Below are 13665 nucleotides of genomic sequence, written 5' to 3' on the forward strand. Positions count from 1 at the left end.
ACACTAATTCATAGTAGGTAATATTTAACAATGATTTTAGTATAGCATTTCCACCATCCATTATCAAACCCTCTTAATACCATTTGCACAAATACTTAAACGTAGAAGGGCTACATTTACAAAATGAGTTTTAAAATGCATTCCATCAAAAGGAAGTCACCGTAAAAATTCTGTTTGGATGTTGCATAGGAGTCCGTCTTTGGCAGGCATAGACAGGCACCGTATAATCAGGATTTAATGAGGCACAAGATGCTTTCACCTGAAACACAGTAAGCGTTAAACTTAAGAAGAACTGAGCAAGTTACACGTCTCATAACAAATATAGATGGTCAGTTTATGTTTCTTGCTTTAATTCCATACACAGGTAACAAAGTAAACTTCTCAGACCACAAAGTGTGTTTTTGTTTATATATTTAAAGCCACAGAGTCCATGTCTCTTCAGAAGTTCAGGGAGCTTTGATGTAGATCCAGTTTCCTAATGAGAAGTCCATTAATGCACTTAATGGTAAAGAAAAATTTTTACATTTCATTTTACATATTTCACTTGTTAAGATTATGCCACACTGATTGCTTACTTTTGTCTGAGAATTGCTCATCTGTTTCTGGCTACAAATCACTTGGTTGACATCAATGGAAAAGAAAAGAAAAACTACAAAATAAGAATGACCTGGGATGGCAGAATAAAAACACAAGCTATAAAATAAAATAAGTTGTTATTGGCAAGGAAAGGTTTCTAATTAAGCAAATGGGTTGAAACAAATACTTTAAGCCCCTACGGCCCTCCAGGACCAACTCTGCAGTTCCTTTACTTAGGCAAACATATGGTAGAGCTTGTTGATCAAGATGAGTAAATGTGGACTCCACTTGAACATATTCCCTTGCTATTAAAAAACTAAGAAATGAATTCTTCATTCTTAAGCATGAATTACACATACCCTAGAAATAGGAGGGTTTATGGGATGGTGGAACTGTGATACAGTCATTGCTCTTGTTGCCTAACATCTCCACAAGGCTGAATTTGAATCCCAACCTAGCACCCATCTCTGATGTTTTCATGACCAATGCTTATCTGCATTGGTTTTATCCAGATGCTGTTTTTATTTTTACCTGTGCATGTTAGCTTGACTTGAAATCCTAAATTGCCCTGTATTTGTGTATGTGTTGCACGTTTGTCTGTCCTTAGACTAAGTGTGCTCCCATCTAGTGATGGTTCCTACCTTCTGCTCATAGTAATATACAGTACACTGCTCAAAAAAAAAAAAATAAATAAATAAAGGAACACTTTTTAATCAGAGTATAGTATCAAGTCAATGAAACTTCTGGGCTATTGATATGGTCAGTTAAGTAGCAGAGGGGGTTGGCAATCAATTTCAGCTGCTCTGGTGTTAATAAAATTAACAACAGGTGCACTAGAGGGGCAACAATGAGATGACCCCCAAAACAGAAATGGTTTAACAGATGGAGGCCATTGACATTTTTCCCTCCTCATCTTTTGGACTATTTTTTCACTACTTTTGTATTTGGCTACGGTCAGTGTAACTACTGGTAGGAGACATTGCACAGGTAGTCCAATTTCTCCAGGATGGCACATCAATACTTGCCATTGCAAGGTGGTTTGCTGTGTCTCCCAGCACAGTCTCATGGGCATGGAGGAGATTCCAGGAGACAGGCAGTTACTCTAAGAGAGCTGGACAGGGCTGTAGAAGGTCCTTAACCTATCAGCAGGACCGGTATCTGCTCCTTTGGGCAAGGAGGAACAGAATGAGTACTGCCACAGCCCTACAAGATGACCTCCTGCAGGCCACTGTGAATGCCTCTAACCAAACAATCAAAAACAGACTTCATTAGGGTGGCCTGAGGGCCCAACATCCTGTAGTGGGCCCTGTACTCACTGCCCGTCACCATAAAGCTCAATGGGCATTTGCCATAGAATACCAGAATTGTCAGGTCCACCAGTGGCACCCTGTGCTTTTCACAGATGAGAGCAGATTCACCCTGAGCACTTGTGACAGATGTGAAAGGGTCTAGAGAAGCCGTGGAGAACATTATGCTGCCTGTAACATCATTCAGCATGACCGGTTTGGTGGTGGGTTATGCCCCGGTCCAGGTCTGGGAGAAGATATCCCAGGACACCATCCGTCGTCTCATTAGGAGCATGCCCCAACACCACCCAACGCAACATTGTCAGGTTATGCATACAAGTAAGTGGAGGTTATACAAACTACTGAGTACAATTTGGAGTTGCTGCAATGAAATTTAAGCAAAATGGACTAGCCTGCCGCATCATTTTTTCACTTTGATTTTCAGGGTGTCTTTGAATTCAGCCCTCTGTAGGTTGATCATTTTCATTTCCATCAAACGATGTGGCATCCTTTCGTTCCTAACACATTACCCAGTTCATATCAGTAGAGATATCCTGCAGGATTATTTTCCAATTGACATCTGATGTGTTTTCAAAGTGAACCTTTCATTTTTTGAGCAGTATATATTGGTTTAAGCAATGGATAGATTTATGTTTACATTAAGTTAGAGAGTTGAAATTTTACCAGGAGCCATGCAATTAAATATAACAATGATTGATTACATACATACATACATACATACATACATACATACATACATACATACATACATACATACATACATAATTTTCTTTGCCTTCAGAACTGCCAAAATTCTTCGCAGCATAGATTGAACAAGGTGCTGGAAACATTACTCAAGGATTTTGGTCAATATTGACATGACCACATCACGCAGTTGCTGTAGATACAGTGGTATGCAAAAGTTTGGGCAACCTTGTTAATAGTCATTATTTTTCTGTATAAATCGTTGGTTGTTACGATAAAAAATGTCAGTTAAATATATCATATAGGAGACACACACAGTGATATTTGAGAAGTGAAATGAAGTTTATTGGATTTACAGAAAGTGTGCAATAATTGTTCAAACAAAATCAGGCAGGTGCATAAATTTGGGCACCGTTGTCATTTTATTGATTCCAAAACTTTTAGAACTAATTATTGGAACTCAAATTGGCTTGGTAAGCTTAGTGACCCCTGACCTACATACACAGGTGAATCCTATAATGAGAAAGAGTATTTAAGGGGGTCAATTGTAAGTTTCCCTCCTCCTTTAATTTTCTCTGAAGAGTAGCAACATGGGGGTCACAAAACAACTCTCAAATGACCTGAAGACAAAGATTGTTCACCATCATGGTTTAGGGGAAGGATACAGAAAGCTGTCCCAGAGATTTAAGCTGTCTGTTTCCACAGTTAGGAACATATTGAGGAAATGGAAGACCACAGGCTCAGTTCAAGTTAAGGCTCGAAGTGGCAGACCAAGAAAGATTTCGGATAGACAGAAGCGACGAATGAGGAGAACAGTCAGAGTCAACCCACAGACCAGCACCAAAGACCTACAACATCATCTTGCAGCAGATGGAGTCACTGTGCATCGTTCAACCATTCGGCGCACTTTACACAAGGAGATGCTGTATGCGAGAGTGATGCAGAGGAAGCCTTTTCTCCGCCACAGCACAAACAGAGCCGCTTGAGGTATGCTCAAGCACATTTGGACAAGCCAGCTTCATTTTGGAATAAGGCGCTGTGGACTGATGAAACTAAAATTGAGTTATTTGGGCATAACAAGGGGCGTTATGCATGGAGGAAAAAGAACACAGCATTCCAAGATAAACACCTGCTACCTACAGTAAAATATGGTGGTGGTTCCATCATGCTGTGGGGCTGTGTGGCCAGTGCAGGGACTGGGAATCTTGTCAAAGTTGAGGGACGCATGGATTCCACGCAGTATCAGCAGATTCTGGAGACCAATGTCCAGGAATCAGTGACAAAGCTGAAGCTGCGCTGGGGCTGGATCTTTCAACAAGACAACGACCCGAAACACTGCTCAAAATCCACTAAGGCATTCATGCAGAGGAACAAGTACAACGTTCTGGAATGGCCATCTCAGTCCTCAGACCTGAATATAATTGAAAATCTGTGGTGTGAGTTAAAGAGAGCTGTCCATGCTCGGAAGCCATCAAACCTGAATGAACTAGAGATGTTTTGTAAAGAGGAATGGTCCAAAATACCTTCAACCACAATTCAGACTCTCATTGGAACCTACAGGAAGCGTTTAGAGGCTGTAATTTCTGCAAAAGGCGGATCTACTAAATATTGATTTCATTTCTTTTTTGTGGTGCCCAAATTTATGCACCTGCCTGATTTTGTTTGAACAATTATTGCACACTTTCTGTAAATCCAATAAACTTCATTTCACTTCTCAAATATCACTGTGTGCGTCTCCTATATGATATATTTAACTGACATTTTTTATCGTAACAACCAACGATTTATACAGGAAAATAATGACTATTAAAAAGGTTGCCCAAACTTTTGCATCCCACTGTATTTTGGCTGCATATCCATGATGTGAATCTCCTATTCCACCACATCCTAAAGGTGCTCTATTGGATAGAGATCTGGTGACTGTGGAGGCCATTTGAGTACTGTAAACTCATTGTCATAATCAAGAAACCAGTCTGAGATGATCTGAGCTTTGTGACATGGTGTATTATCCTGCTGGAAGTAGTCATCAGAAAATGGTTACACTTTGGTCATAAAGGGATGGACAAGGTCAGCAACAATACTCAGCTAGGCTGTGACATTTAAACTGGTACTAAGGAGCACAAAGTGTGACAGGAAAATGGAATTTCCCTCACACCATTACCCCACAACCACCAGCCTGAACCACTGATACAAGACAGGATGGATCCATGTTTTTGACAGCCAATTATGACCCCACCTACATCCATGCCACATTCATAATCGCTTAAATCATCTTTGCTCCCCATTCTGATGCTTGGTTTGAACATTAACAGGTCATCTTGACAATGTCTTCATGCTCAAAAGCATTGAGTTGCTGCCAGATATTTAGAGTTGGCTGATTAAACATTTGTAGTAACAAGCAGTTGAACAGAGGTACCTAATAAAGTGGGCGGTGAGAGAGAGAGAGTGTATGTGTTTTGTGATTGTCAGCAGGTTAGAGGCTTAGTAAAGCTTATGCTTGTAAAGAACATATAGCCATATAGTATGCTATATATTACCTATTGGTACTAATGCTCCACTACACTCCATTTTACTTGAAATGGTAAGGCACAATAATGTGAAGTAAGCCCAGTATGTGAGGAATAAAAAGAGTGATATTCTATTCTTTTGTCTCATAATTTTTTTTTTATCTTTCACCTGAATTACTTAAATATCAAAAATAGCAATTTAGACCTCAGAGCCAAAATACTTGTGGATGACAAAAAAAAAAAAAATCACCTTAATAAAAAGACAATTGTTTGTATATCAGCACAGATACTATGTATTAGTTAAATTCTATTTGGTATGGCATTTGTAAAAGCAGGGTTAATGTTTCTGAAGTGCCATCTGTTGGAATGAAAAATGCATTGCAAACATTAATACTGCATATGCTAGGGATTATGCCGATTATTTACATTTCAACTCATCTTAGACAGGTAACACAGCTAGTATTGTAATTAAGATTTAACTTTTTGCATTGTGTTACTGTTCACACAGGAGAAGACAACTTCATCTTCCCAAGTAGATTTCACAGGTGAACACCATAATTGATTCCATATAATTCAAAAAGTCCTTAAAGACTGAAATAGGAAAGTGACGTGTGTGCTGTGGAATGAGCCATTATGCAAATCGACTAGTGTTACAAATGGAACTTTCTTAACATTTTGTCAAACCCTCCTCTGTGTCAGTGGAACATAGGTTCCGTAAGTCTTTCCTGTAAGCAAGAGAGATGTTTGAGACTCATTGAAGCTTTTGTACAGAGAAAGTTTCAAAAATAAAATACAGTTCTTGTTTTAATAGACAAATACATGATACAGTAAGCACCAACTTATCTTCACAGATGACACTGCCTCAGCAGTCCTCATGACCTGAAACTAATTTTCAACCAAATTTTAATAACAAACATTCAAAACATAATTGAGAAGTGAGGATGGCATTGCTTAAAGTAAACATATTAGGCCACCACTTAAATGGTATAATACACTAGACTGCAATACCATCTTGTAATGTCCTCAAAACCAACAGTACAACACTTCCTTCAAGTTTTTCTTTCTTTACATAACACACAAGGCACGGCATGTTCAAAACACCAAGATTTTAATCATCAACCAGATAAAAAAGATGAGCATGTTACTCTAATTTGCAATTCTAACTTGGCAGTTTGCTGTTGGTCAGCCTGGACATGTGTATGAATTTGTATTGTGATGGTCTGATCTTTTGCTGGTTTCTGCCTTGTACTGGTGGGAAAACTGACTCCACATGAATCTGAACCAGAAAAAATAAAAATGTTTATAGCCCTATAATGGTGTCACAAATTAACTGCACATCTGATTTCCAGATTACAATGAAATCATTTTTTAAAGAATCAAAGGTTCCAAAAAATAAAGAAATGTATAAGCACTCATAGGATGCACTATCTCCTGTCCTGTTTGTATGATCTCCAATGTGTACTGAAATGATTCATAGATACATAAAACCTCTAAATCTTAAGTCATGAATTCCAAGTATATCTAGTACTTCTTCACAAGTGAGTAAATAAGTAACCATGAGATTGATCATCAGTTGGTGCAGTGGTAACAATTCAGACAATGCTGTACTGGACCAAGGTAGTGAAGTGCAAGCGGAGTTCTTGGTTGAAGCTGCCAATCTTCTATTTAGCATACCCCAATTCTAAATGAGCTTTGGGTAGTGACCAAAACAAAAGATAACAAGTATTCCTGAATATAGTCACTTGGTACACTCTTTGTAATACTGTACAGAGAGGAGCTCAGCCATAATTGAAGAACCTGAGACAGAGCTATTATATTTCCAGCTCAAAAAGAGCATGTAGAGGAAATTTAAGCAGAGTGTGTTTCATGGTTGTGAGAGTGTACCAGGCCTGCACCAAAAGAACAGGTTGAATAAATTCTATTTCTTAATGGGCCAGAAAAAAAGCTTGAGATCCCCAAGTGAAAATTTACAATGTATGTGGTAAATAAAGACATTCAAAAGTACAAGAAGAATATGTTTTAAAAAATGTATTGTGTTCTACTGCCAGTTTAAATTTAATCCATCCATCCAACCTGTTTACCCTGAGCAGGGTCACTGGACTGAGACACACACTACCCCTTATAATAGACATATGAATATAGAAACTGTGTGAATGGTGATATTACACTCTAGTCCAGGTTGCCTTCCTTACATGTTAAAAATTTAGAAAAAAAACACAAACGTCTGACAGAGACCCAAATCCTACAGAGATTCAAAGCTGAAAATATCAGTATGTACAACATAAATCCAAAACTGAATCAGAAACAACTATTCATGTAATGCCTTCTCTGAAATTTGTTTTTGTTTGTTGTTTATACTTTTCTTTCTTTAAACTAAGCTTTTCCAACCTTTGCAAATATTGCATCAGAGTTTTATATAGCATGTGTCTTCACAATTTAAATGAATGTTGCTGGCCACCTTTTTATATCTAACTGGCACAGAATGTTAAATAGCAATGTAGCATTCTCAAACCAGGGGATACCCAGGCCAGACACAACTAGGTGCAAAGAAGCAGTCTTCCCTGTAAAGGATGTTAGTCCAACACAGGGCTCTCTCACACATACACACTTTTCAATTACTCTGGCAATGAGCAAATTTAGAATAGGAAACTAATCTTCAGGTCTTTGGGATAAACACTGAAGTGCTTAGAGTGAAAAACACAAACAGGCAGGCACAGAATTTAAACTCAGGGTCTCGGATATATACCACAGCAGCACTAACAACTGTCCAAAATGTGTAATCCATACATCTTGTGTGTCAAATTCCTAAAGTTTAGGTGTTGGACCTGCAGAGTTATTTAATTAGACTACAATCACACTTACCTTCAGTCTGTGTCTATCTTGAATGTCTACAGGTTTATTTGCACTCATGCTCTCTACGAACCAGCTCATGTCAAGCAGAGCTAATGTACTGAGATTCCCATTTCCATTCCCTGAATCCTGTTTTTCAAGCCATTCCCATACTTCATCTCCAGTATTATTCTCTGACACAACATGCGTCACTGTGTTGCTGTGGAAGAGAAAAAAAATGCTGTTTCAAGGTCAAAAGAAGAATAAGATCAAATAAAGTGCAAGCTGCCTACAAATCTTACCAGAACTTATTCTCCACACAAAAACCCTTTCTTCTTGCAAGCTGGGTAAGGAAGGACTTTCGGGAGGCCCCCATTTTTCGTTCTAGCAAGAACAAGACAATGTGAGGAAATTTTACAGGTTGACTGACTTCAGTGCCTTGATGGCTGTATTCCTTCCTGCGCCTTTTAGGAGGGTCCATCTTTGGTACAGACCTGTTGAGTAAGTAATAATTTTTAGTATTAACCTGTCCAGTCAGATCTCAATAAGTGCATTATCACTGTTAAGTACTGAAATTAAAGTTGGCAAATCTATAAAAGGGGATTTAAAGGATCTGAATGACACAATGCACTTTACCTGATTTAAAACTCTTAGTATGACCTTGTTCAGTCAGGGTCCACGAAGTATATTATCACTGCTAATCACTGCATATAAAAGTCTATATGAAGGTATTTGTCAATGTGAAGGAGACCTAATGGCTTAGCTTAAAAATAAAATGTCTGTTGGCCTATGTAATAGTTGGTCATCCTTTATCTCCAATATGTATCTATCCATCTACTACTTTGCTTTTAAAGTTTAGTTCCATGTATGGTGTATTCTCACTGAGCTATTTTTGATCTTCAGTACCAAAAATGCTAGTATATTGACTTAAGCTCTGAGTTAATCATTTAAGATAAACAAGGAATTAAACCTTTGGAATTTTTCTAGGGAAGCACAGTGGATAGCACTTTACAAATCCAGTGGTGGGAGTTTAAATCTTGAGCCGGTTGCTATCTAGTTATGTGGAGTCTACAGGTGTTCCTCATTTCTGGGTGGATTTTTCTACTGGACCTCTTGTTTTCTGCCTGCTTTTCAGATATGCATATTAAAGTACCCGTGATGGACTAGCACCCAATCCAAAGTCTGTTCTTGCAACATGCTTAGTTAATGAAAAATGTTTACAGGCTTATTTGGTCACTATTGACACATGTAGAGAATTGAATTTCTTACTTTCATTTTATACAGCACTAGTAACAGGGGTCCATTCACTAACCCCGGAGCCAAAGCTTAACATGGCAGCACCAGACACAAACCAAGAGTCCACTCTCAACACACTCACAATCCATACTCTTCCTCACAATTGGCTAATTTAATGTTATTTAAAGTAACAAATTTTTGTTTCATGATCAAAAAACCAGAAATTGGTTATACTCTACTTGCCCTCTTTAATTCTGATTAAAACTAGTTATAAAAACTACTGACTTCAAAGTACACAGCTGTTCAAAAGACATTATACATTCTTACTATTTGTTTTGACAAACACTTCCAGTACTGGGCAAAAGTCTGGACATACCCAGAAATTGTGTGTGTGTATTAGAAAGACATGAAAGTTTTATCTTTATTTAACAAAGATACAATTCAACTGATTTAAAAACACAGACAAGACATTACTGGCTATTAGTGCTTCTAATTACTGTTTCTGCTTGAAATGGCTTATTTTTAAATTTATTATTAATGAAGTCTGCAACGTCCCACTATCAGCAGCTATTCCTTCAGTGTCCTAATGATAAACTTCCATAGCTTATTAATAACCTATATAAAATCTAACGTCTGTCCGTTTTTCACGAGAGAACTACTTAACAGATCTGTTTTTTTTATTTGATTAAGCTTGAACATTCAGGTTGATTTTGCAACTTCTCTCACTGCGCTAAGTATCATAGTTCACTTGCAGGAGCGATATATTTGCGCTAATCCGAGACAGAGGCTGCGGGCCGAGGGAAGTGTGACATCAGGAGTGGGGAGCAGGCAGGGCCCTCCTCACTGTTCCGTTTCACTACTATACAGGCAGAGCTGCAGGGGACAACAAGTTAGTTATAAATGGCAATTTGTTATTGCAGAAACCTTTGTAAATGCATTAGCGCTGCTGAAACTAGTCATTCTGTTCACATGGTTGTCCAATGCTGAAAACATGGTTCACCAACAAAAGCGCGATAGACATATGAGCGCAGATAAAACCGTGATGGACAAATGACCGCCAACAAACCCACTAACTGGTTTTCGACAAATGCGCACCGACAAAATCGCGAGAGAGGCCAAGAGAGTGGGACGCGTACGTGCACATCATGTACACATTATATGCTAGGTTATAACTGTTATAACTGCTGATGGCATGCCACGAACAAATAACTCAGTCGAGGGTTGGCATAACTTGTCGTATATACAAAGCGGAATTACCAGCAGTCAGGCAGCCAGCAAGTCTAAATATGCTCAACTATCAAGACGTCTTACTGCAATTCTTTCTACATATGAAGGGCGTGATCTTAAGGACTATCTGTGTGTCGTGTCTCATAATATTGACTTCTAAAATAAAAATTATTATATATGCTTTAAACTAGTAATTCATATTTAATGAAACTTTCACGATTTTGTCGCCGCGTTCTAAACTGCGCTCATATGTCTATCGCGCAAATGTTGGGTCACAGAAAAGAACACTGATATTTGGAGTGTTTTTAAGGAAGAAGCCAACTGAAGGCCTTTAAGGTGTTTGTTTCTCAAAGTACAGACACTGATGCCTTTATTCTCTTATGCAGCGGTGTCTCTGGGCCTTCCCTTTCTTTTTCTGTCCTGGTTATTTACATTTCTCCCTCTTCCCTCAAGGTAGTAATAGATACCATTCTATGAAATTTTCAGTTTCTTGGCAATCGGTCACATGAAGATGACCTTCATTCTGAAATTCTTTCAAAAGCTGCTTCATTTTGGCTATTTTTAAACCCAGTACTAAACTTTAGGAATGCCAGTATCTTGCAACCCAAGTGAACAGAATAACAGGTTTCAATGTTGATAAGGCAATTACAAGAACTCTCTAATAATCAATTAACATTTATAAAAGACCATTAGGGAGGACCATTAGAACACTGAAGGAAAGGTGGCTGAAAATGAGGCGGTGTCATCATATATGAATAATAAATTACAAATCTGTCACTTCAAACAGTAATGCCCATTAGAAATGTCTTGCCTATATTTTTTAAATCACTTTAATGGTGTCTTGATAAAAAAGGTATCAGTTTAGAATGCAATTACTGGTTGTACTAGTAATGTTGAGGGTTGTTCCAAATATACAGCAAAAACAAGTTTAGATCTGAAAAAAAACAAACATTAATAAGAGCACTCAAATGCAACACACATACAGTATATGTGCTAAATGTACTGTTGTTTAATGGAGAAGAAGGCACCCCAAACTTTAAAAGCACCGAGACAAATCTCTTTAGTGAAGAACTGAGGAACGGAAATGAACTAGTAAAAGTATTTTTATCTATTAAACATAACCAAGACTCTCACAGCCTTTGAGCCCCAATCCCTCTTAAAAAATACATATGCCACTACTAAATTAGCCTTAGTGGGGTAGATTTCTACATGCAAGAAGAATAACTGTAATTCATGAAATGCTGCTTCTGTTTGTGTAATGTATTCTATTTGTGTAATTTTTGCTTTTCCTTTTTTATATTTTATAAGGTGTGTTACTAGAAATTTTTTTTTTTAAATATTTCATATCTTTTGCCTTACATGTACCTCAGGCATTCGTCCTACACCTTTCTTTAGTATCATCATGTGTCTCAACCTGTGTTGGTCGGTGCTTTCTTTCTCAACTGCATTCCTGTAAAACCTGTTTTTCAGATTCTGTCACTTCAGGGCATGTCAATTGCCTCTCGTCAGCTTTATGACTTTGAACCTATGGTAGACAGGCTCCCATTACCTGCTGTGAAAAAAACCATTAATATACGTGTGAATGTATACAAAAGCTTTAAAGTAAAAGTGAAAATAATGCATACATAACAATCTCTTTAAATTGTATAATCGGTACAGCAAACCCGGGGGTGGGTGAGCGAAGCGAGCAGGGGGTGGAGCCCCCCTTGTTATTAAATAATTAGATAAATCATACAGCCTTACTTTTCTGTTTTCAATAATATTATTATAAGACTGAACGCAGGACGCACTGAAGCATCACAACAGCTACCCTGCTCAACTCTTTAACTATTGAGTTGCCTCTTTTCCAAAACTTTCTGCACTCCGATCTTATGCATGTTTCTACAGATCCAGAGCACCTGAGCTAAACAAGAGCAAGAGTCCTAATCACTGCAACTGAATTCACCTCTCTGAATTTCAGTGAACTTTCTCTGGCAGTGCCAGAAATGGACTGCACAATGATTGGTTCTTAACACAAGTTAAGCATATAATTGTTATTATTGTCATGATTGGTTTTTGGCATTGTTTTCGTTATTTTGCTGGTGTTGTGCATTTGTGGTGGCAAGTGGATTGGCCTTTCCAAGGTGGTTTCCTGGTCATTCATGGAACTAATAGTCTCTACTGGACACAACTAGTCTGTGATCCATCTGTAAAAAAATAATAATGTATAAATAGACAACTGTACTGTATACTGATTTTGAAGTTTCCTTAGACAAATACCATTTGTCATATACACAAGAATACTAACAGAATTCACTTAAATATAATATATATATATATATATATATAAGCAAGGCAAAGTGTAGACAGAAACTCTAAAACATATGAATATGCACATCTCTTACCTTAACACATTTTCTTTCTAGCAATCGTGCCATTGTTGGTGCTGCACTGTCATGTTGTTTGCCTTCTCAATTTGTACATACTAGTGTGTATATGCTTGCTTTAATGTATCCTATTCTGTTTGCTTTATATTTGCCCAGCCTTTTTTTTTTTATTTCAACTATTTTGGAAATGACAGTTATCATCACTGATCTTCCACATAAAGGTTTTGGTAAAAATGTACACATCTCAGAATCCCTTTGTCTATGTGTATATATCTGAAATGATTTCCAACCTGAAGATGTTAACCGAAGAAGCTGAGAATCTGATTTATTTGAAAGTGCCATGCTGCAATTTTAAAAAAGATTACTTTCAGAATACACCAAATATAAATGCTAGGAATTATAAACCATGAAGGAAATGTATAACAGTGTAAATCATTGGTCCTGGAAGGCCACAGAGGCTGACGGTTTTAATTCTAAAACTTTTCTTAATTAGTGACCTGTTTTGCTGCAAATTAACTTTTTTGAATTCATTTTAATTGATTTGCTCTTGAAGACTCAGACCCCCTAATTGTTTTTTTCCTTAATTAGCAGCCACACAATAATTAGACACAAAATGAGCCAAAACAGGACCAGCATACTAGGTCCATCATATAATATCCGAAAATAAAAAAGATGACGGTTTCAGGAATGTTGATCTGCTCAGGTCCTCATACCATTTTCACAGTGCTCTTAGAAAAGAGAAAAATCAACAATTTCAGAAATGTATTATATTGCAAAATGAGAGCAGCAACAAACCATGGAATTAAAGAATGAGTTTAATTAACAACAAGAATCGGCGCCTAATTAAGCAACTGATTGGAGTGAAATTGGTTTGAGTCTGAGGCCCTGGATTAGTTGGCTTTCTGTTAGTTCGCTCATTTCATTTCTGTTTGG

The 13665-nt window shown here is 37.6% G+C and overlaps 1 protein-coding gene across 4 annotated transcripts in view; it reads right to left on the reverse strand.

Moving 5' to 3' along the window:
* polm (polymerase (DNA directed), mu) overlaps positions 1 to 13665 on the reverse strand; it is a 47860-nt gene that overhangs the window by 20427 nt on the left and 13768 nt on the right. For 3 of the 4 annotated variants that reach the window (XM_039768320.1, XM_039768319.1, XM_039768322.1), the window contains exons 2-4: positions 8206 to 8397; positions 7937 to 8123; positions 161 to 259 (exon numbers count right to left, since the gene is read on the reverse strand). In XM_039768320.1, the coding sequence (XP_039624254.1) occupies positions 161 to 259; positions 7937 to 8123; positions 8206 to 8384 (465 nt within the window). In that variant the 5' untranslated portion in view covers positions 8385 to 8397. Of the gene's footprint in view, positions 1 to 160; positions 260 to 7936; positions 8124 to 8205; positions 8398 to 8539; positions 8609 to 13665 lie in introns of those variants that run through there. The other variant, XM_039768321.1, reaches the window with a different exon arrangement.

This window comes from Polypterus senegalus, chromosome 11 (assembly GCF_016835505.1).
Source record: "Polypterus senegalus isolate Bchr_013 chromosome 11, ASM1683550v1, whole genome shotgun sequence".
In the NCBI taxonomy this organism is placed as follows: Eukaryota; Metazoa; Chordata; class Cladistia; order Polypteriformes; family Polypteridae; genus Polypterus; species Polypterus senegalus.